The sequence below is a fragment of the Phalacrocorax carbo genome, chromosome 2 (genome assembly GCF_963921805.1).
Source record: "Phalacrocorax carbo chromosome 2, bPhaCar2.1, whole genome shotgun sequence".
NCBI lineage: Eukaryota > Metazoa > Chordata > Aves > Suliformes > Phalacrocoracidae > Phalacrocorax > Phalacrocorax carbo.
Window position 1 is genome coordinate 145,097,053 of NC_087514.1, and position 24,992 is coordinate 145,122,044.

General features: G+C 42.1%; 1 protein-coding gene across 2 annotated transcripts in view; it reads right to left on the bottom strand.

Annotated features, from left to right (window-relative positions):
- Positions 1–24,992, bottom strand: part of RSU1 (Ras suppressor protein 1) — a 113,845-nt gene that overhangs the window by 84,567 nt on the left and 4,286 nt on the right. Inside the window, exons 1-3 of one of the 2 annotated variants that reach the window (XM_064444711.1) lie at positions 24,742–24,889; positions 24,364–24,475; positions 14,777–14,827 (exon numbers count right to left, since the gene is read on the bottom strand). In XM_064444711.1, coding sequence (XP_064300781.1) covers positions 14,777–14,827; positions 24,364–24,472 — 160 coding nt within the window. In that variant the 5' untranslated portion in view covers positions 24,473–24,475; positions 24,742–24,889. Of the gene's footprint in view, positions 1–14,776; positions 14,828–24,363; positions 24,476–24,741; positions 24,890–24,992 lie in introns of those variants that run through there. The other variant, XM_064444710.1, reaches the window with a different exon arrangement.

Here is a 24,992-nt window from a genome sequence, read left to right on the forward strand (position 1 = left end):
AAACAGAGCAACTTAACATCACAAGTTACGCTAAATGTAACGCAGACCCCAGTTGTGGGAACACTGAAACAAGAGCCTGACATTCAGGAGGCCAGACTTCCCAAACCTACAGTCAGATTGGCTGCCTGCGTGTCAGTTCTGCATTTCAGTTATTCAGGCTGAACCGCACCACGAGATGATAAAGAAATTAAGAAGCTATTATCCAAGACACAGAGTTTGCAAAGGCAACTAAAAAAAATCATATCTTACACCAAAGAAAATACTGTCACTACAAAGACTGGAAGCCCATGAAAGTTTTTTGCTCATGGTCTGAGGCCAGCCTACAGAAACTGTCAGGTTACAGTGACAATTTGTTAGTGCTACACTCATGCAAGGAAAGCCAGCAATACCTGACGTGTGTTTCAGTTGAACCAGTGTTGGTCAATGGGCACCTTACATTTAGTCAGTCCAACCCACAGTGGATTTAGATACCTAACAACCTCTTACATCATGAAGTAGCAGCAAAGCTCTTCTGCATCTGAGAGCAAACTGCAAGATGGGGACAAGTACCCTCCAAGCAGCCTGACAGAGTCCAAACAATATGTGACATCAAGCAAAAAGCTGGACCCAGTTACTGAGCTACCTTGAACTAGCAACACTGATTTAGTGGATGCGTCCTTTCAAATACCTGTCCAAACCAGCTTGTTTCCCCCTTAAGAAAAAATGAATTCTTAAGCTTGTACTTCATTTCTGACTTAAGCTAGGAGACTATGGAGAGATGAAGAATCCTTTCAAGGAAGAAGGTGAACAGCTGCCTTTTAAAAGAAACAAAAAAAAAAAAAGAAAAAAGAACACCCCCTCCACAAAACCAAAACCAACAAAACAATTTAAAAAAACAACATGAAACTACTTGGAAAAAATTTACACCTAGACATCAAGATAGGAAGAAAATGGCTTCCAGAGATTTTTTTGTGAAGATTACACTTGCACTGCAGATCACAACATCAAAGAGAACACTAGTTTCAACAGGGGTTACTACACAGTTTAAATTCTCAAAGTCTACCTGATCATCCCACTTGTAAACACAGGGCAAAAACTCACCTTCCATTGGCTAGTTTATCAGAGGTTTTTAATTTGGTCGTCTTTTGTCAGGGCGCAGGTGTAAGTGTTCCTAGTGAACAACCAGAGCTGTGTTCTTACACACTGTTGCTAAATTCTGATATATCTGCGTAATTCCCACATACTGTATTTTATGTTGTGAATTAGGATACTTTATATCATTATTTTCTTCAAGCTATACTAAAAGCTGCACAGGTAATCAGGCTGAGATAAAAAGGCTAAAAATTTAGCAAAGGATTTGAATGAAATAATTTTTGTGTCTCACTCTATTAAACCAAAATTAAAAGCCCCAAACCACAACTGTATTTTTGGTTTTGGATGGAGGGGCTGGAGGTATTTCATGAGAAAGAAAAACAGGGGAATAGCTCAGAACAGGTTTATGGTAGGGGAGAGAGGACCTTTTCCTATAACAGCTTATTTTCTGGTTCAACAGTTAAGATTCATTTGTAATATGAATGCTCTCTTGGATTCAAAATTAGAAGACTGAAATTAACTCCTGTACTGGTCTTGTAGCTAAACTGCACAGGTTCAGTACCTTCACATCTAAAGATCAGCAGTGGTCAAGCAAGGTTAACTAGGCATATAATGTTCTCTGTTCTGAAGTTTATACAACTAAGTGTGTCCCAACTACCATCCCACTGTTGTGCTGCAAGTTCTTCCCAGATACAAAGCAGACTGCCAAACACCAACGAAATTCATGTTCTGGCAATACTGAATTCCACTCAAGTCACCTTCTCATGATGAGCGGTGAGACCGAACTGCCGGCATTCTGGTTCCATTCACCCACATATTTACAGTACAATCCACAGTGTCTTAACAACTCTTCTAAGACCATCTGCTGCCCAGTGTCATTAACAAGTAAACTCCCCCTCAGCAAATGCTAGTAAAATTTGGCAGACCGACGCCTTTGAATTCTCCTGTGAAGCTTCAGTCACATCATGAAGCCCCATTCATATTAAGTCTCACTTCACAAGACCAGGAACAGCTTCCTTCCCCTTGTTCAATACTGGAAATTGCATAGAGGGATTCACTGTGACAGCTGTAGAGTTCACCTTGATTTCAAGAGCTTGGTTGAGAGTGAAAGAGAGGGTCTACAGACAGCACACCAAGGAATAAGAGTAAATAAGGACTGGCAACTTGTTATACTTCAAAGCTTTTAAGAACAAATATGCTCTTTTTTGTCCTGAAGTTAGTAGCAATTCTTTACAAACTAAAATATATTCTCATCAGAGCAGCCTTTCACTCAAGGCAAGTTTTTAATTTTATTCCTAAATAAGCAGCAGCTGTTCAAAAGTTGTGTATGTTTAGGAAATCATATCAGAAGAAGGATTAAACTCTACTAATCAATGCTTATATATAACTCCACACCTAAGTATCCTGGATCTGGACCTTAGTTCTCTCTCCACATCAAGATCCAGAAACCAACACCAGACACCTATCTTTACTAGAGGTCTGATGTTGCCCTCTGTTGGAGGACGGATGATGGGTTAGACAGACCTTTTAACCGAGACAACTATCATGCAGAGAAACATGCTAAGAACATTTAAATCAGTTAAATCAGGTTGGAGTTACAGGTGTCTCAGATGTAACCCTTTCTCGTAAAACAGGAAGAGGTTCTCACACCACTGCTTAGCGCTCACATCCAGATCCAGCTCCTTTTGTACACCCAACCTCTAACAAAGCAGGAAGAAGAAGGAAATGGAAGAGGAGAAAAGGAGGCACATCTCTTGCCCTCTAGTTCCACACTGCCACTCTACAGTCATTCATCTAGATTTCAATACAATTCCTCTTTAGGTGGCAGGGTCTTCATACAGCTGAAAATGCACAGGTTTTCTGGTAAATGTCTATTTCTGCAAATGACCTCCAGGATTATTTGTCTTAAAGCTTCTGTGAAACACTGGAAAACAACAGGAATCCTCACAACTTTAAAAGTGAACAAACTCAGGTGTTTGCGAGATTAAGCCTCCATTTGCTTTGGATCTAAAAGATGAAATTTAGTCTGGTTTTTTATACTTAGCAGGTACTGACATTAAATCAAACATTCCTAAAGACACTCTTAATAAAAAAGACCCATATAAAAATTTCCTTTACAAGTTAAAACTAAAATAAAAAACATTTTAGACAAGGAAGCTCAGATGAAAAATGTGACAAGAGTCAATAAACTACCTAATTGGACAAGTGAAATTATTTTGTAAAAAAGTCTCCATGAGAGCAACACATAGCATGTAAACTGAGATAAACAGTTTGATTCATGTATACCTTAACACTGAATGTCCACTGCTGCTCAGAAAACCGTATCTGTTACACCTGACTATTCATAAAACTATGTGCAAGTAAGCTTACAGTCTCCTCAATAAATATGATTCAAAGGCTACAGAAAACCTCCCATTGAATCCAATGGGGTTTGAATCAGACATCAAGTGAAATAAGAAATTTATTTATTTAAAACATGATTTGTTTATTTGACATTCATATGTTTAGAAACTTTAAGCTGCAGAATCCCTTATTTTTTCAGAATGTTTCTTTACTTAATGAAATAATTTTGCAGTACCTAGGAACATGACATTCAGTAGTACTCTAAACCTTTACAGGTTCTAAGGGAATATTTATCCAGAAGAGCTATTAAAATAGCACTACTTGTCAGAGAAGTGATTTATAAGACTATGCCAGTTTCTCATCAAATCGTTCCACTTAAAAGCTGGTCAAGAGTCATACAGAGTAAAAAGAACTCAGTACAGACCTTTGAGAGTGCTATCAGTCCACTGCAGATCCTAGATAAGGTTTTCTTGCCAAGAGTGAGAATCTACTTCTTAAACCTCAAGTAAAACCTGTGAACTATATAACAAACCCAGTTCTGCAGACTGTTGCTAATCCAGTTAGCGTCAACAGGAACTTTTCGTGAGTAAGGATCCCCTAGAGTAAAGGTCATAAAGACATGAAATGTTACTCACATTTCATGGGGGAGGAAGAATTTAGAATACTAAATACATAATGCATTCTGTGCATCCAATATAACTGTGCTCTTAGAGCTGGAGTCATGTTTAGATTCATTTGACAAGGGTTCTGTTATACTGAGAGCGAAGCAGTCAGCTTCACCAAAATGAAAGAGGAATTAGCAGAGGGAGAACACAACAGTTTTCATTTTAAATATTCATAGGCATGCTGATATCATACTTGGCAGTTAACTGGAGAGAATCCTTATCCCAAGTGAAGCATGCAGTACTTAATTTACACATTATGTAGTTCAAGTTCCCCCTTCTGCCCTCTCTCCACTCTCTTCCAAAGATGGATACTAACCTTCCCAACACTGAAAACATTAAAACCAAACTTGCTCCTTAATCTTCAGCTCTTTCCAGAAACCAGCAGAGTTTGTTTTTGCAATCATCCACAGAAGCACTGCAGTTATGAAAATGTTCCTATGAACACGTTTAAATTATACTATAGCTCACTGATTGCTACTGTGCTAACAAAATAATTTATCAACAAACCGTTTTAATTTAGAAGCCAGAGTCTAAGAAGTGGTGCGAGCACAAGAAAGCTGAGAAGAGACTGGGAATCAAGTGACATCTAGTGAAGACAAAGGACAAATCTGTTCTTCTCTGAGAAGAAAGCTTAAGATGCACTTCTGAGTTTGTAGAGAAATATGAGAAACCAGGGGCTGAGGTTAGGAAGCAATTACCACGTTGAAAATAAATAACCTAACAGCAAAAAACTGCAACCACACCAAAATAGCTCACAAAAATCTGATGATTGTTAGCTTTTTTTACAGCAGAAAGTAACAGTACTGTTCAAGTGAGGATGGGTATAAAAATGTGGATATAAACATGTCCCTTAATTTCTACAAATAATTTTGATGAACACGCACTATTAGCCAAGCTTTTTGAATTAGTGTGACATGCAAGTACCGTAGGGGACCACAGCATCTTCAGTTTCGATACCTGTTTTGTCAGGAGTGCATAGTTCAGCCAAGATGCTTTGCTACCTTACTTTTATGTCAGAAGGAAAAAACAAAAACACCTAAACATGTGGTACACCATGCAAAAAAGTTGAATAACTCAGGCTACACCCCCTTATTACAGGTCAGATGTGTTGATATTTCAACAACAGGGAATTGTTAAGAAAAATAACTTCTGCAGGACTGAAGAACTTTAGCAGATAGTGTTAAATTGAGATTTATTATCAGGCTTCCACCAAATGCAATTGCAAATGGTCTCACTAAATCTCAGTGAGTCTCCTTGAGGTGCTTAAGTTGTTTAAGCACGATCTTTCCAGAGTTTCACACTACTGCACAGTAGCTGGCTTTAGTTAAATCAAACCAGCTTAAGTTCTGCATGTTCACCCTCACCCCCGCCCCCAATTCTCTTTACTTCAGTCTATTTAACATGCTTTCTGCAGTCCACAAGAGGGACTAACCAAAGACGCCCTGAACACCAGGTCTTGAACAGATACTACAGGTTACCCTTCACAGGTCAAGGTCACTCAGCCTTTTACTCAGGCATACCAACCTACCTGTGTGCTTAGCAGAGCTTGTTTACAAAATCCTGCTTTCACTGTATCTGAAAAATAGTCCATAATTTCAGTTCACTTTATTGGGCAGTATTAATAGTACACTTTTTATACCACTGAAATGTTTTTAAGAACTCCCCTAGGACTATTTTCTACTGCTACTTGGATCAACTGACTCTTCCCCAACTTGGCATCACAGCCCGCCATACTGATGCTATTTATCAGAGACACCAGTTTGTCCTCTGAACACATGCACAGGAAAAGACTGCGCTAAAAACCCACACTGCTCAAAAGCAAAGTCAGCACGTGTTTACACATGCCCTTATTCCAGCCCTCAGAGCTGGGAACAAATTAAGCTCCCTCCTAGTTTGGGCTCCCTCTACCCAGTACTGAAAGCCACTGCTTTGAGTCTGTATGGTACAGAGTCCTCCCTGCGCCTCTACATTAACTGATCCCAGGCTTCAGCTGACATATTTCATTTCCAGCTACAGCAGATATTCCTTCTAGACAAGAGAAACCACATTACCACAAATTGCCAGCTTGAGATAAAGATCAGGAAATTATTTCACCCTAAGGGTTATTTTACTCCACAGTATTTTTGACACAGGGCACCAATGGAAATGTGTCATTATCCACTTCAAACCAACACACCTGATTACTAGAAGAACAAAAAGAATACCTAGAAAATAGAGTACAAAAGCAAGTATACAAAACTAAATCCAGTTTCCCCTCAGTGTAGACCAAATCTACCTTCTCACCTCCATCTTTCAATATTAGCAACAAAAAAATTCCACTCGGCTTGTTAGACAGCAAATTCTTTATGATACAAAATTAAGCTCTTTAATGAAGTGAGTTCACCTGTGCAACATTTACTAGTTTTGAAAATGTGAACTTCAAAACAGTCTATATCTAGCAAGAGGGTTTCCAACAATTCTATATTACAACCTGTACATACACGTGGCAAAAGATCATTTATATGGGGCTTCCACAAAAAAAATTAGTTATTTTAAGCCACCGGGAGATAAGTAAGGACACAAGAAATTTGCACTAAAACACGTCAGAAACATTGAGACTTATAAAAAAAAAAGGAGTTAATGTGTTTGCACATACCTTTTAATAAAAGAACAGCTCCTGAAGAACTATGACCTAGACACAAGTGATTTGTGTCTAGTGCCGTATTTAGTATGTACACTTACTTATGATGTAAAACTGACTTTGTTGCCATACAGTACAAACTCTGACAATTTCAATTATGCAAAAATTGGGGTAGTTTCAGCATGCACTCTTTATACCATTACAGCACAAAACTATTTCATAAATTATTCTGCTTCATTCTCCCAAAGATTCTTAAAAACAAAATTTATACTATTTAAAGCTAAAATGCTCTACCATCTGTACTTTCTCAGAACCAAAGGTTTGGGTTTTATTCAGGGAGAACAGAAAAAAGCTAACAAGGTATTTAATCTAAACATTTGTGCAGAACTCAGATGTCACAAATTTAGTAAGGCATATGTATAGGTCCCCCTGTGTGCTGAGTTCATAAAAAGATTTCCCTTTAGAGATCCCTGCACCAGAAATGGGAAGTAAAAACAAATAAAAATATATAACAAAAATGAAAGGCTTACAGTTAACTTAAAGCACCACTCCCAAGCACAGTTGAGAGGCCACCGTCAGGCAGGCAGGGGTCTTGTGCTTTGGACACAACCCTAGTTTCACTACGCAGATAGCTTACTTGCACCATTTTGGGGTATATCATGTCAGTACAACCGTGTGGAACAACTTACCAGAAGGAAGCAGAGGCAGAAGTAGAGGAGTATACAAGAAGAGGAGAATATAAGAAGCAGTAAAGAGTATATGGACATCTAGTTCCCCGTAGCAGTCAGCAAGTTTGCTGTATAAATAACCTGATACCAGGCAAAATGCAAAGTGTCAGACAACACCAGTGGGAGACACCATAACACATTTCAGCAGTCTGGAGAAGACAAAGCAGCTAGACTGGGAAAGAATTCAGGACAGACAGATGAAGTGTTGCTAACTGTCTTTGGACTACCTCCAATGCATCTAGACAGATGTATACAGCCAGAAAGGTGACTTATAAAGAAGATGGCCTAACATAAGGATGACATCAAGGGAACCTAGCAGTATATTAAATAAGTTCGAGGACACCCTCAAGAGGGTTAGCAGCGATAAAGGGACAAGCTTCTGTGCTGGTCAGACACAGAGAGCAAAACAATTTGGAAGGAGGTGGTAGAGCAAAGAAGCAGTAAGCTGTGTGAGCAGCAAAAAAAAGGACAAAAGTTTTGAACTGTGTAACTGCTCTGCTGGAAGAAGGCAAAATGCACAAGGGTGATAAAGAGTGGCCATATAGCTGTCAAAGGAACGTGATGAGACACAACTATTCCGATAGGATCAGAAAGTTAACTCTGAAATAAAATTCAAGTGTGGAAATGGGAACCAGCAGTAAAAGCTAATGGATAAGCTCACAAAAAGAAACGGACTAAAGATGAGGAAAGGATTACACTTGAGAATCAAGGAAAACTCAGCAGAAAGAGCAGAGAACATCAAGGGGCAGCAGCTCAGAGGAGAGGGAGAAGAGGACAGAGAACGTGACATCAGGTGATACAGGAGGTTTCAGGAAAAAAAAAAAATAGTTATTCCAAATCTTTTGTTATTCAGACATTTGATAATACTGGGCAAGGAGTCAGAGCACAAAAGCAAATGGGTAGAAAAATTAGCAGGAGCAAACTATGAATAGGAGACAACTTTTGAGGACGTCTAAAGGCAGCACAAACACAGGATCACCTGAGGTTAAGGAGACTGAGGAGAAAAGCAAAACTAAGCTGCTGTTCCCTACCACCTACCAGGCAGACTGAATCGCTACCAGGAGCATAAGCATCTTCCCATGAAAGAAACTTCTAAATCTACTTAAACAGTGACCTCTAATGGACAAATCATATAATACCAGTATTTCCACTGATGGCAGAAACACTCATGAACTCCAGGTACAACCAGATAATGACACAAAAGCTATAATCTCTGAACAGATTTTACAAATGTTTCCAGCATTAATTAATCTATCGGGTAAGTCAGTCAAATAACTGTTAGCTACAAAACATCAAAAACTTACAGCATATCCCAAAAATAAGTGAAAATAAAACATGTCAAGTTGGTAGCACAATAGTTGCGCACATGTTGATGCCCAGCACTTGCACCTATTGTCAATGCTGAAGTAACCTTTAACATCCCAGCCTGCTTTCCCAGTCACGTCTTCCCCTCTGTGCACTCCTGGGTGGGCTACTGTTAACCTGAGCTTCCGAACGCTCTTCAGGCATACTTCCTATTCATGATGCAGTGCAGGGATTTTAATTGTTAAATCTCATCAGCATACCAAGTAAGGATATTAAGCGTGATTATAGTAGGATGTGAAATTTTAAGTACCTGGAGAATACCTTGAGTTAGCCTAGCTATCTAAAGTCTACAAATTTCAGTACCACTTCATGGCAAAATAGTTCACAAACTCTGCTCAGCAAGGAAAAAAAGAAAGGCACGTAAGGCATAAGCCACAATATATATGCTCAAACAGTCTTAACAATAGAGAAAAACCCTTTTTTAAAGGAAACATCTAATTCTCGTCCAATTATTGCTCACTTACAAATCTGGTGGCATAAGGCTACCAAAAGTTGAAGACTAATTTACCCTGCCGACTTCAGTTCAAGCCTGCAGAGGTACTTTTTTCCCCCCCAAAGTTAGCCCTTTGGTGGTCTAGTGTAACTAATTTTTAAAAAAACCCTAAGCCCTCAAGACAATGTAATACTGAAACCTTATTCCCAGCTGGATGCCCTCCCTCCGCCCCCCTCCCCATCTCTCCTACAGCTCCAAACTATCCTGCTTGAAATGACATGGGCAAGTCCCAGAGTAGAAGACAGACAATCTTAGCAATATGCCTTTCCTCTCCCTGACCTGGGCTCCCCAGGCACCCCAGTATTCTGCACTTCCCAACAATTGTCCCTCAGAAATGAAATGTGGTTATGAAACCACAAACTCTAGCTGAAGAGCTTTGAATGAAGTAGGATAAAGTTTGATTTCAAGAACTTCTATGACAAATTCCTTAAACACTTCAGAAGCCTCGTGACACTCCAAACCACTGGAAACCAAACACAGCAGAATACACAACTGACACAGCCACCCCAGCAACAACCATGCAGCAGGAACCTAAGCAGCAGCATGCTGGCTGGCCCTGCAAAACATGCAGATTTACATCAATGCCTTAAGTTCACCATCCTGCACAGGGCTATCAGAAAGAGCAAGTGGCCAAGATTACTGTGGACTTCAAGAGAAGTCAAGTTCCATTAAGACTTGGGTGAAGCAGTCCTAAGTGGAAGCACACAAAACAGCACAATAGATAAACATAAAAATCATTACTGTTGCACAGAAGAGGCAGAACAATATTTGTGATTGACCAAAGTGATCAAGCATGGCTTCTACAGAAGTATGTCCTGTGCCTCCAACTCCCTCCATACCCCTCCAGCACAGTTACCCTAATTCCCTATCACTATTCATATCCTATTAATGATCCCACTGAGCAGGAGGTGAATGTCACCCATATGTCCCCCAGCTCCCATCAAATGGCATGGAACAAAGACAACTTTGTCTTTGTTTGGTCACATCTACCCAAGTTACTTCATCACACTGAAAGGCAGATCTCTATCATTCAGCCACTCATTTCCACAAATTTGAGGAACATTTGTCAGGACTTCTATTCCATTTATTTGGATGTTAGCCAATGGGTTCAAAAGACACCTGGGTCAGGATCAGGCAACCTATGAAGGCTAAGAGCATAAGCAAGCATGACTGTCTTTAATTTTGCTTCTCATTAGATCACTAAATGATGGAACAAAAATTTCCCAGTACAATATATGGAGGCCCTGGCTCATACGTCTAGGTTAAGTTAGGAAAAAAACACACACTCGCTTACTTCCTCTGCTTTCAACTGTACTGTGACAGGAGACCCCGAAGTGGAATCATGCTAGGTTTGTCACTTATGCAGCGACTGGCTCAACAAGACTGCAGAATCACAGCTATTTAGCTTCCCCTAGAGTTTACTTGTGATTTTGAAGCACAACAAGTTCTCATCAAGCAGCAAAGGACAGACTCAACTGTTCCAGAAGCTACCTGGAGCAGAAACAGCCAGTTCAAGACTCCATTAGCACAGCACCAGACAGCTGAAAAAAAATCCAGCTTAATATCCTCCAGAAAAAAAAAAATTAATGTGGATTTGAGTACTTCTGATAATGAATGATTTACAGACATGTAAATGCACAAGCACCAGCAGTATGAATGGCATACTAGAAATATTAACAAAAACCATGCTACAAAAATATTCTAAGCAGTATGATAGATTTAATAGTGTGGTCCTCATACTTGCTAATGAAACTTTACTTACTTTTAATAGTTTCCTGGCAAAAATATGAACTATGGTTACATAAAATATGCATATCCAGTTTTCACATGTATTTATTCTTCCAGATAGACATATTTACTCTAAACAGCACGAAAAATCAGCAAGCGGAACACTCATTTAAATGGCAGAAAACTAGTAGAAGATGCTAATACGACCTTAGTGTAGCATGTCAAGTGTCACCGCCACCACTTTCCTAGTCATTTTAAGAACAATCTGATAAGACAATTAATTACATAGCTTAAAAGATTAGGTCAACAGTGTCAAATATGAGAATATGAACTTGAAATTTAGCCTTTTAAAAATGTGTGCTGTCTATTTAAATGTCCACATCAAATTGTGAAAGAATAGTAAGTTTCAGACTTGATGGGTTACTTCTCAGGAGAAGCAGTGGATTTACCTTCCCATAAAAGAAACCCAAACATAACAATTAGAAAGGCTGACAGAATCCCTTGGCTGAGACAACAGATATACTTGAAGCTTGCTGAGCTAAGGGCTACTTTAGAAGAAAGCAGTAATTAGAAGTGTTATTTAATAATACAATTTTAAAGCAGTAGCAATCCTTAAACCGGTACTTTGAAAACAAAAACTGCTTTAAACAAATTGTATAGTCTGGATTTTTCTCAAATAAGTTAAACATCCTTCGTGGAACCCCCTTATTACCATATCTTCTTCCTCTCCCAGTCAGGCCTGCCGCTAAGACTCGTAGCTAGGACATAGGTTACTTCGCTTTTAGTTCTGGTGCTCATGCTCAAGTATATTATCCTCCCCAGGCTCAGTTCTCAGACAGCCAAGTTTACTGTGATTCAAGCCTCCTTGCAGGAGTTTCAGCCTGTCTTCTCTTCCTCAGAGCAAGGAAGGTACCAGCTGCCTGCCCAGCCAGTTGTGTGTCCAGCTGAACTCACCATTCAGCTACATTTAAGATGCGTAAGGTGTCACATGGAACAGATGATTAAGTCCTCTGAAGTCTGTTAGCTTTCAAAAGTTGTAGGATTTCCACAAACCTCAGAGAAAGAACAGTCAAGTTTTCCAAGAATAATGTTCACAACTCATTCCATCCTTGTGCCAGGTAAGCAGTCATTCAGAGAGAAGATACCAGAGCAGATAATCAGCACCAGAGAGAAGTTCTGCCTGGCAGCACTAAGTACCCAGCTTTGGATGAGTCGTCTGACGTTGTCACACAGGCGATAGACAGAGGTGTGCAGAATGAATCGCTACCTCAGGGTGCCTGCAACCCTCTGAAAGCTGCAGAGAAAGCTGAAGTGGCTGGATACTGGATTTAACTGCCTAGCTTTTAGGCAGCTCAAGTTCATAGACAGGCACCTCCTTGCTGTGACCTGAGGGAACACAAAAGCCACTAGCTGGGTGGCCCCGCAGCCCAGCTCCATCAGTGGCTGATAACAGACGCCCAAAGCTAGTTCACCATAATGCTTTTGCAAAACATTCTCTCAGCTTCCAGCTATTTGTAACTTCATGACCTTCTCAACTGGAGGTAGAGCTACGTGCTTAATAGCAGTGCTTACAATTTTCCCTTCCTGAATTTGCTCATTAATTTACCCATGTGTCATCATTTACATGTTAGATGGCTGGAAATTGCTGGTCATATTTATAAATAAATTGAGATTTCTTTGAAAACTAAGAAAAGGACAAAAACAAGTAGCAAGATGCCAGTCTAGAGGACACTATAGAATCAGAACGAGGGCCTAGAATAACCAATTCGTACCTTTCACAGCCACTCACATAGTGCCCATACTTTCACCTATTTACTACTACTTCAAACCCTTTAAGCTATGCATTAGTACCCAATAAACTGCATCCAGAGAAGTAGTTTATGTTCTAGAATCTAAGAATATTTTCATATTTTCCTCACACTTATTCCTCTGCAAATGCTCAAAGCCTTAAAGTGAGATTTTTGCATTAATACATCTGTTCTAGAGTAACACATAATATCTTACAGCTCATGCAGCAACTAGTTCAGAATTCAAGAGGGTTTTGCTGGGTTATTTTAACCTTAGTCTCAATTTGTAAAGCTTTTCTTGGGTACAGCCTGGTACATTGTAGGGGACTGAAAGAGTTAATGTCTCAAACATTGGTGTGAAGTGGGATGTAGCGAACTGCAGGTGGGAAATTGCTGGGCACAGGGTGTGGGGGGCATGTGGAGGGTGCGCGGTCCCAGGTTCTGCTGAGCCTCACATAGCAACTCACTGAGGTCATACAAAGCTTATTTGAGGAAGGGGCTTATGGCTGCCCGAAAGACCCCTCGCAACCACCCCTCACAATGGCACCTGCACAGAAGATCATGAAATTTCTGGAACAAGCACCCTGTAAGCTCACAGGAGGCACACCTGAAGGTATGCCTCAGGGCTTAGACTATAAAAGACACTACAACCGAGACACTGGTGCAGGCCCACCAACAATCCTCACGTTTGTCATCATCAGTGCTGCATCCAAGGGTGGTGATATCTCCCTATCTCTCTTTTTAGTTCTCTTTCCACCCCGCTTTCTTTTCCTCTTCTTTTACAAATATGGTTAACAAGAATCCTCACTATCAAGGCTTTTCCATATTTTCAAGTTTGAGTTGCCTTTTCAAGTTCAAATTACTTCTGCATTGAAATAAAATGTTTAATTGATCGTTTGGTGTCATTTCACCTTAATTTAGTCCGAGGGGGTCATTAGAACCTTGGTCGATCTCCCTCTTCCTCGCAGGCTGGGACATGACATAAATGCTACAGCACCTGCACAGTCATGTCCCAGCACCCCCCCACTTTGGTGCTTCCATTCCCTGCCCCATTTCATCCACTCTTAAAAAATTTAGTTCCAAAATGGAAGGACTGCTTGAGATAGAAACCCACTGCACATGCAGAGAGCAGACAAGGACAAACAGAACATCAACAAGACCAACACTTTTGTTTTCTTCAGAAGATGCACAGTAGCACAGACCAGCCGAAACTCACTCCTTTTATTTCAACAACCAAGAAGCAGGAGTGTTTGCACAAGACACTGATGGGTAAGCCTTTCTCTTACAAAGAAATAATTTCTTTTGCCTTGCAAGTGCTTGTCTGATATCTGCTTCCACTAAATTAAATCTCACGTTTATGCTGCTCTCATGACACGCTATTCACCAACACCTCACCTGAGGGCTTCTTTACTATGGGAAGTTGTATCCACAAGGCACTAACTGAAGGTGGTGTGTGCAGTACAAGCAAGACAACTTACACTCAAAAGGTTTGTTTTTGACAGAAGTAGACTGCTTGATTTTCATGCCTGAAGCTCACATTCAGTTGACCTTGCTCGCATATGTTTGGTTATAGGTATAATGCAGTTGAGTTGTAATTTATTGTCACTTGCTTCAGTCAAACTAGTTATACATCTACTAAAATGCAAACTGTATAATTTTTGATACAGTTAAAAAAAAAATCAGAAGTCCTCACCTAAATGTAAGGACTTCAGAGCTGTGATAGGGAATTGATTTTTGGCTGAACTGGTAACAAGACTGAGAATTACAGATCTTCCAGTATGCAACAGATTTGTATTGAAGTTGGAAAGACATGTTGAATGCAGCTGCTAAGTCACATCCTCAATCTCTATGTTTAATAAAGAGGCACTTTAACAGTGACATTGCGCTGTATTAAAAAAAAATTAAACTAGCAGTGTCAGGTTTTCAATATTGCTCAACTGCAGATAATGAAGCCCGAAAAACAGGAGTATACTTACTTGTAAGCTTGTTGTGACTCAGAACCAGCTGCGTGATATGAGACAATGTAACTGCAAATGAAGAGAGAAAGAAGTTAGTTTATGGACATGGCAACTGAGAGCTTGTTATCTATTTCAGCTAAGAGAGCCAAATTATTCTCAATGCTCCAGTAACTCCAGATTCATAAGCACCATTACAAAACACAAGACAAACTCAAGACTGAAGGACATAGCCAGCCACTCCTCTGCGCCTTCCTTCACGTTTCCATTACTGCATCAAACACAACGTAAGCAGTAAGTACTGGTGCCTCCCAGCAGAGTTCTGGTTCTGGGCACACAAACACCTTTCATTTCCACCCCTTGAATCCTTCCCAATGAAAACCTGATAGGTACTCCAACATTTATCCCAATGGGAACACATGCCACGTGAGTAGTTATACTTCCACATGTTCCCAGTTCATTATTTTCAAGCCACTGCTAGATTTAACTCCTGAGTACCAACAGCTGCATTTACAAACTTGCACCTATAAAGCACAGTCAATTAGCATCATTTTTGCATGGCAAATGGCCAGGTGACAACATGCAATGTTTACTCAAATTAACTGAATCATCTGATTGATCAAAGCCCCTCAGATTCCACCTTATTGAACAAACCAGTGTGGGGCACAAGGCAGCTACCGAGACCAGCACTCCCCCTACACTTTGTTTCTTCTTGCTTACTTCCACCCTTCACACCACTACTGCTTCCCCTAGAAGCTCCACAGCTACAACTGACAACATTATCTGGTCAGAAAAATGTGCTAAAGTAGTCAGAGGAGCAGCTCACACTTTGAAGTAGTTCTCAAATATCTTCCTCCTTCCTGTAAAAAGTTGGATATACTTTATCGAACTAGATAAATGAGATTTTCCTCCCCTACGCCTTTTCTGCTACTTGCAGTGTAGCCTCTTCAAAACAGCTCTAGAAACTACCTGGCTGACCCTCCTTGGCAGCTGGGAAGTTTTCCTGCCTGGAGGACAGCTGATAGTGGTACGTCTCATCCCTCAGAGCTTTCCTCAAGCAACAGACATCACTAACATTAGCCCAGAGAGCACCAACAGGGGTCTCACTGCCTCAGGGAACAAAGGTATCCTCGTGAGCATGTGTGAGAACGGCCATGCTAATCAATACTTACTACACTGCAAGTTGGAGGAAACAGCTTGGAGAGCTTTTACTTACCAATATAGCAACCTGTTTCAGCTAGCCTTTGAAAGCTTATGACTTGCCACAGGCAAATATAGCCTGGTAGCAGAATGAAAGCATTCACTCAAAGGCACAAACAGATTGGAAAGTTCAATGTAAAAAAACAGAAGCATTGCCACAGTTCCCTGTGCAATTGCAGGCTGCGGAAGAAGGAAAGGTGGGGAGAGAAAGGAAGAAACAGTGCATGCACCCTAAATTTCTCCTAAAATATGAGCGCTGTAAGCACTGCCTGCCCCAGCCTGTGAAGCAGGAGGGCAGAGAACAAAGCCCATAGAAAGGCTGTAAGACTACTGTATAAAAACCAGCACTAAAGGGCAGACAAGTGCAGCACCTTCCATAAACATCTTCTAATCTTTAAAACATAAAAGGCACAGCAGCATCTGAAACATAAGCAACCACTTACACTAGTGATTACCTACACATAAAGCTAAATACATGAACTCAATTTACACAAAGTAATTAAGAGAAGGTGCTGGGGATAATTTACAAGCTTGTGAACAAATGCCTAAGTTCTCCTTATGCAGCATTTATTTCTCATTTTCAATATTTTAATAGCTGTGACAACCAGTGAAAGTCAACATTTTATGGGCCCTTGATAACCAGCCCTGACTAGTAAGAGCCCAGCCATAAGTAGGGCAACCCATCTGCTGGCATCCTGAGATGAGAAGTGCTCTACTCTGACATCTCCAGCTCTAAGACAACCTAATCTAGATCAGAGCCAGACCCAAAACAAGATCACTAATGCCAGGAAAAAACATCTTTTCCTGCATTTAACTGAAGAAACCAAGTCATGCCAGAGCTCTGAGGCTTTGGCTAGACTCATCAGTATCAACAAGAAATCAGCCTTGCTCCACTGTATTTAAAAAGTCAATTATTTTCCTGCCAGGCAGTGGAGTTACCTACTCTCTGCTCTTGCCCATTTCCTCCCACCCCACAAGGAGAGTAATAGACATCATCTGCATTACAATTCAAACACCTGTGTGCCCATCCATGTAATGTCCTCCTGTCCAAGATGCCCCCTTCCCCCATTAGCCAATATAGGAAAGGTCCAATAAGTCAAGTAATATCCTTCCCCAAGCCTCAGATGTTCAATTAAATCCTAGGTGATCAAAAAGGCAAGTCAAAGCACACAATACATACCAAAGGCTTCCACCACCTTCATACTCTCAGTCCTCTCACACTGGCACAGTGAGGACCAGCTATGTCACCGTGCCTTTACAAATCACCACGCCTGCATGTCAGGCAGCTCTGCATGTTAAGGAGACTGAGAAGTGCCTGTAAAGCTGAAGTGCAAAGAGCAGGGGGAGATGACATCCCAGCTTTGCTCTTGAAGATCTGGGATACAGGAACATTTCAGAATTTCTCCCTTGTCCTCCCCATGACAGTAGCATTGAAAAGTAAAGATTTTGTTTAATCTGCTTTTTCACAAAAAAATCCATTATTGTTTTTTTGACAGTGTACAAAGGTGCTCCCACCTCACTTTAAGACTTGTTTTTAAAGCAGAAAAGTTGAACTAAAGTGTCAGAACACGACCAACTAACACAACCTCATACTAAAAAGCCAGCACCTCACCACGAGCATGACAACAAAAGGACTCCTAACACGCGGGACCCCTGCATCGCTGCTGCTGGGCAGAGGTCTGCAACACCCGCTCTGAACTGCAGGTGCAGGGACTGGAAAGCCAAATCAGGTAGCCAGGCACAGGGTGAGTTCTAAGAAAACTTCTGCACTATTTTTTTTTTCTTCCTTTGGTTTATTAAAGCAGAACAAAGACTGAAGCTGTCACCACATTTCTGTGGCCTTGACCGGTTCATTCTAGCCTTGCACAGAGATTTGCCACCTTCAGGACAGTATCCAAAATTCAGATAATCTATTCTTTACTTGCTGGAGTCAATGAACTTCATTACATTAACAATCGCCATAATGTCCCTTTTAATAAGCAGCTAGACCAACTTGAGAAACTACATGAGGAAAGGCTCAAATTTAGTTCAAATATCCACCAATAGGACAGGCCTTTCTCAATCCTTTTCTGCCTATGAACCAGCTCTCCTGTGAGGAGGATATGACTTTATGAATGATTATTTGTTAACACTAAGGCTAGACATTTTCAAAGTTAGCAAAATAAATAAACCCTTTAAGGCAGTGGTAGGGAAGTAGTCTTGACCCCCCCCCCCGCGCATCCCCCACTAACTGAAACACCCATTTAAGGCATACAAATCAGAATTACAACTCAAATAGACTAAAAGAAGTGTTTAGGATTTTCTCTTTCTGTGCTCAAGATGTAATTCAGTACTTAAAAGGAAAAAAAAAACCCCAAACAATATTTAACTCCTGCAAGAAGCCCGCTTATGAGGAGACAGCACTCGCATGCCACTTCTTTGCACTACAGAAGTATAAAGTCAGTGAGCTGCACTAAGCACTAGACAGCAGCACACATGAAAGTACCTGCGCTCTGGTTCACTTACAAACTAACGAAGAAACAAGAGTAAGAAAAGGAAGTGTTTTACTAAGAGAACTGAGACAGACCCTGATCTAATCCATGTGTAGGCATACGGTGAACCTTTCCTGCCACAATCTCATCACCTCTATCCGTAGGAAGTGAGGATGGTTACTCAAGGGCAGTGAGGCTTTGGGCTGCAGACTTGTGTCTTCTGAACATCAAACTCCTGCTGAATTTAAATATCATAAGAAGTTCCGTGCATATTTAGTTTTTAAAGGTAATCCTGCTGACTAAACTATCAAGCCATGGATACTTCTGGCCTTTAACAACACAAGCTTACAAGCATTATTCTCACTACTCCCTCTACGTATTTGTCCCATCTGTCTTCTTCAACTGAGTATTTTCAGATGGGTTTATTTTCACATCTCTATACAGAATAGGCCAAAGTCCCAATATCAAAAATTTCAAGGCCAAAATTCCTAGACTGAAGACATTTCAATCTGTCCAAACTTGACTTAAGTCTAGACACCTTGTCAAACTCTACCACCTCTGTCAATCCTGATGCATGACAAAGAATTACATTGCATCTTTGACCTGCAAAGCAGGCTGACGTTCCCCCAAAGGAACAAAAAGGCAATATTCAGATACTATTTTGAAAAGAATAAAGGTTTAGGTATCTGTGCTCTGGACTACTTTCCAGCAGCATTTCAGCCATATCTAGACAAAAAGGTTTTCAGTCTTGAAAGGTCCAAAGCTACTACCAGTTCGGAGACAGATTTGCAAGCATTTTAAGAAAGGGAGCCTAGATATAAAGTGGCATTTGGTCACTCCTTACAAGGAGGGAAATTTGCTCCCTTACATTAAACTGACCTGCGTGAAACAACCAGCCCCTGGAAACATCAAGTTTTTCAGTACGCTGCTACTTGTCTACTCCTGTGAAAAGGACTGTGCTGTGGGAACAGCTGACTTATTTCTCATCCTATATATAAGTCAATTACACATGGCAACTAAACTATCAGCTCTTCTGATAAACACACCTGCCTTAAGTAACTGATTAACATCCTGAGTAACATCTAGAAGGCTGAAGGGGGCCTAGTAGGGCCATTTTGCTTTGGACGTACGTAGTTCGGATAAGTATAACTAGCAGGACTCGCTGAGGATCACTCAACAGGTCCAATGAGTCACCCTGAGTGCCAGTCCCCTGAGATTCAAAGAGCACTGCAATTCCCACAGGGGAATTACTATAACCTCTGCATGATGCCATCAGAGGAGCCCCTAGACACTAAGAAGCACCTTCTTGAGGACTGCAGACCTCAGATGCCTTGTTAACATTACAGCAATTAGCATACAGGCAGTAAGTTATTTTGATTTCAAGAATGCACCAAATATCCACACTGCAAGTTTGAGGCTCAGGATATTACCATTTGTCAGAACAATTCACTTGCATAGTAATTACGAATTCTCGTAACAGTCGCAGTCCCACTACTGCTTCAAAATGGAGCGGGCCAAGGGAAGAATATTTAAGCTCTCCCCTTTTGGCCCTAGTATCAAGCCTTTTCATACACTGCTGTCACACACTGCAAGTTAGTTTACATAAAGTATTTAGATGACAAGACTTGACTTAGTTTTTTTTTAAAAAGAAGAAAAAAACAGGAAGACTGCAGAGACCTTGTTGAACCAAGATAAGCCCTTGTCTGTCCCACTGGAGGAAGTTAATGCTGGATGAGCATTACAGTATCATACAAAACGACTTACAAATAGCCTGTCCCTCCATCTTCTGTGCTCTGGTTATTTTAGGAGCGGGCTATTATATCAACGCTAACTTTGATACAAAATTCTAGGCATGTTAATTCTTACCACACAAGCATGTACTTTATGTAAAATATGAATAGCTTACAGATGGAATGATAACGAGAGCAAATTAACACTTAGAATAAATAGGATTTCATCCAATATTCCTTCCCTGACAACAAGACTAGAAAGCAGCAGATGTCTCAATTTATTTGGGCAAAATAATTCCTAAATTCATAGCTTCCCCATATCGGTTACTTAAAGATAAATAAATCAGAGTTTAGAGGCTGGTCCCTACTCCAAGAACAATTCCATAATTGTTGATGCCTGTTTAAAGTCCTACCAATTAATGCCCTAACCATCAGGCCAGGGAAAAGGCACATCATGCCCTACTTGCCAAATCCAATTGTTCACCCTAAAGGATGTCTATTAACACTCTCTACCGCTACCTGTCAATACCTGGGTGTTTTGCAAATAAATATGATTTACTTCACAATGTGGAATTAAAAACAAAACAAAAAACCCACGAACATTAGAACACTTGCACAGGGCAAGACATTTTGTAAAACTATTCACGTAAAGATGCACAGCTATAGCATAGACATGCTCACAAATGGTGTAACATTTGTTTTACCACACTCCAGAAAAATAAGAAAAGCCTTTAAAGTTTAAAACTGTTTCACATGGTCTTTGCATTAGTATGATGAGCTGAAGTGCAGAACACCTAGATCAAGGGATATTTTTAGTCTCAAATGAAATCTCTTTTCTACACAACATCTTTGAAAAGATGTCTTCTCATACTGCATTTCCAAAAACCTCGAAAATTCAGATTTCCTGAAGGCCTGTAGCACAATTCTAGTTAGTACTTTAAGTCATTAGTAGAAAACACAGAAGTGCCTGGATTCAAGGAATATTCCAAAACCAGAACTCAACTTGTAATGGCATTAATGAACTCCTGAGCAAGCAGCGGTTCAGGGACTACTGAACTTTTCTTTGTGAATCTGAACACCACACTATAAACAACGGGAAAACTCTGTTCTCTCTTTACTGAACACAGAAGTGGGAAGAGGTGTAGAGATTGCCAGGCTTCTAGGTCTAAGATAGTTTAAGACAGTTTCAGATAGCGAGTATCTCCATCCAGATAGGAAAAGGATTTCACCTTGATTTGGACAGAGACGTTGGGATTTGACAGAGGCAAGTTTGGTCTGTTTTGTCTCTCCCACAGCTGCCACAGAGGGTGGAAGTCACAGCAGAAATAAATACAAGTGGCTGCCCCGTATTGTAGCAAATCATTCACTAGACTGGAAAGAGAAGCCAGAAGAAAACCCTAACCAAGCCAGGGCATATATTCCCCTTTCCCTTTTCTCCTCTCTGCCCCCAGTCTCCTATGACCACTTATGATTCTTTTTTTAAACACATATGACAAGAATAGGTCTGCACCTGAAGGAAGAGGGTTGGCACACTAAGGAGATGCTACACTCAGCAGTGCACTGCTTCCAAATCCTTGTGCCTGCATTAACTCTATGTGAATAAAGTTAAGAAAGGTTAAATATGACTCCACTAGCCACTCTGCAGCAAGTGCCCAAATATGTAGTGGGACGAGGCTTGGTCCTTTGTTGAAGAATAACCAAGACTATAGGGAGCAGCTTTAAGAGTTACTGGCCGCTGGAGGGGGGCCATTCACAACCATTAAATAACACAAGACAAAATCCCCATTAGGGGCTACTGAACACAGTAACTCAGAAGTATCTTCCAACCTACTAAGTTCTTAAACCTCAAATGGCCAAAAACAGGGAAACCACCACCAAAATGTTCCCTCCAACCGTAACCTGATCTTAGGCTTATCTCTGAACATCTACTAGTGGCCCTCATTAAAGACAAGAGGTTAGGAAAGAACAGCCATGGGACATGAATCATGATGGTTGTTTTCAACAAAGATCTTTATTTCATGGAAAAACCCCTAAGTTTCTGAAGAGGCAAGCTTTAACACTGCATTGGAAAGAGATCCAACCCATCTAGAAGGGAAGGCACCAGGTCAGACTCATTTAGCTTCCCTGCTAGTCAGAGTCAGAGAAACCCAAAACACTCAATCTATACTAGAAAAGGTCATCCATTTAGAAGTCAGATGACAGGTTTAGAAAACAAGCAAGTTTAACATTTTCTCAAACCATTACCTAAAATTCAGCGGTAACACCTATTCATTACTTTTTTAAAAGGCATATTTGGAGGAAGTTATTCCTTTTCCAGATGGAAAACAGCAAATACTTTGACAATTAAAAAAATCACCCAAAACAAAAACCAGAAACCAAAAACCCTGACTTATAATGCTTTCTCTGCCAGATTGCAGAATAACTGAAAAAGCAAGATGTTCTCAATTAACTGAACAGAAACCAGCCATAATTTCTCCCTCCCCTAACTTCCATCTTAAACTTGAGAAGGCCCCAAATCCTTACACTAAAGCAAGTCACACAATGTGCACCAAGAGTATCTGCACATACTTGTTGGATGCAGTGTAACTAGGGTACCACCAGTCTACACTTCAAGTAGTGAACTCCCTGACAAAAGAACTTCACATGCTTAATTAGCAACTTGGTGTCACGGTCCACCTGTGGACCACAGTACCCCTCACTGTGGTCCCTGACCCTGCCTGCACAACACACCCAAGGCAGCCTTTGTACAAGAAAAGCTTTTCTTACTCTAGCATTACTGATGTACTTCAACATTATCTTTTCTCCCCATCTGAAAGATCAAAGCTGGCTAATTATGTGTCTTAGTGTTGATAAGCTTAATAGGCACCAAATCTACTTAACAAAAGCAACAGTATTCTGTTGCTGCCCCATATTCTTATTGCGCTAGTTTATCTGAAAGGGATAAGTATTGTTCTGAAAATGGGTCTGTAGTTAATCGAGTTCAACACTACTTTGTCTCACATACCTGTTCATCCAACAGAAATACAGTGAAACTTCCTGTTTAACATGAGTTCACACATACAGGCTTTACAAGGTAATCTCACGCACAACTCGGAAGCAGGAAAACAATCAGTAAAGGTTGAAGACTTAAGTAGTTTTGCACAACTAAGTTCCGTACTTAATTCTTCATCCTTTACTGATGGGACTGAAGATACTTTGGGCTGCTCCCGACTGCAGATAATGGTGAGTTGGTAGTGAGCTGTACATTTCCCTGAAGTCATTTCCATCATGTAAGAAGAGTTGCATAAACTCGCTCCTGACTGCTAGCAAGTGTAACAAATGTGGCAAAGAGCTAAACCAGGATACAGTCAGGGTTTCAAGTATATTGGTCGTTTTGGATTTTGCTTTTTTCTCATTACATCATGCATTCAGGAAAACTTCATCCCATGGCACGCTATGGCCAGTCAGAACTTTAACTTACTGTGTATCAGCTGCACCATGAGCACTCTTGGCCAAAGCAAAAGCAAGGCAACGTTACCTGCCTCGCTCTTCATTATGAGTTCTCCAACACTGTGATAGTAAGCTAGCTGCAGCAAATGCAACATACCAGCAACACCACTCTGTCACAGTTCTGGAAGCACATGTGATCATGCAATATCCAAAGTATGACACTGCTGTATCTGTGACACAGTATTACCACACTCTCCTACAGAGACCAGCCATGCCTAGCTTCAGGCCAGTGTTACTTTACCCCTTTCAAAAACCAGTGGAGATGCTGCTTTGGCTGGTGGTTTCGCTTCGGCAGCGGGAAGAGGCAAGGAGGGACAGGAAGCAAAGGCTCGCCATCACTCGAGAGCCAGAATGACAGCAGTGAGAGGCAGGGAGCGCTTAGGGTTGCAGGAGGGGCACAAGCAGGGGTGACGCGAGAGACAGACGGGACCCACGCCGGTCTCTCCGGCGCTGCGGAGCAGGGGCTCCCCCAAGCGCCCTCAGGACCCGTCACGGCGCTGCAAGCAGCGCGTCCCCGCTGCCCCCGCCGCGAGGCCCCCCCCCGAGCACCCGGTACGCGGGGCTTCAGGGCACCCCCGGAGCAGGAGAGGCCCCGCCGGGCCGCGCGCGCCGCGCCGCCCCCCGCCCCCAGCGCCGGGCGGCGCCCCCGGCCGGCCGCGGCCCCGGGACAAATAAGGAAGTTTCCGCGCTCTCCCCGCCCGCCGCCGCCGGTACCTACAGAGGCCGGGCACGTCCAGCATGTTGGAGATGCCGCGGTCGCACATGTCCACCTCGGGCTGGTTCTTCTCCCGGCTCTCCTCCACGATCTTCTTCAGCGACTTGGACATGGTCTGGGCGGGGCAGAGGTGGGCACCGTGAGCCGGGGCGGGACAGGACGGGACGGGAGGCGTCCACCGGCACCGCTCCCGGCCAGAGGGGGCCGAAGGCGGCGAGCCCGCTCCGCACCGCACCGCACCGCGCCGCGCTGCCGGGGGGTCCCGCCCCGCCCCGCCCCGTCCCCCCGCACCCCCCCCAGCGGAGCCCTGGCCAAGATGCCGGCCGCCCTCCCGCCCCCGAGCGGACGGACAGGCCCGCCACTGCCTTCAGGGCAACTCACCGCGCAGTGCTGCGGCTGGACAGCGGGCAGTGGGCCGGCGGGCAGCTCCCCGCAACTGCACGCGCCCGCCCCACAGCGCCACACCCCGACACGTCACACCCCGTCACAACGTCCACCGCCCTGCCACCGCCCTCGCGCGCAGGCGCGCTGCCGCCCTTTCCTGGGCAGCGGGGGCGGGGCTCTCTCCGCACCGCCCGCCCGAGCGGCTCCACGCATGGCTGGGAAGGCGTCGAGCCAATCAGCGCGCCTCC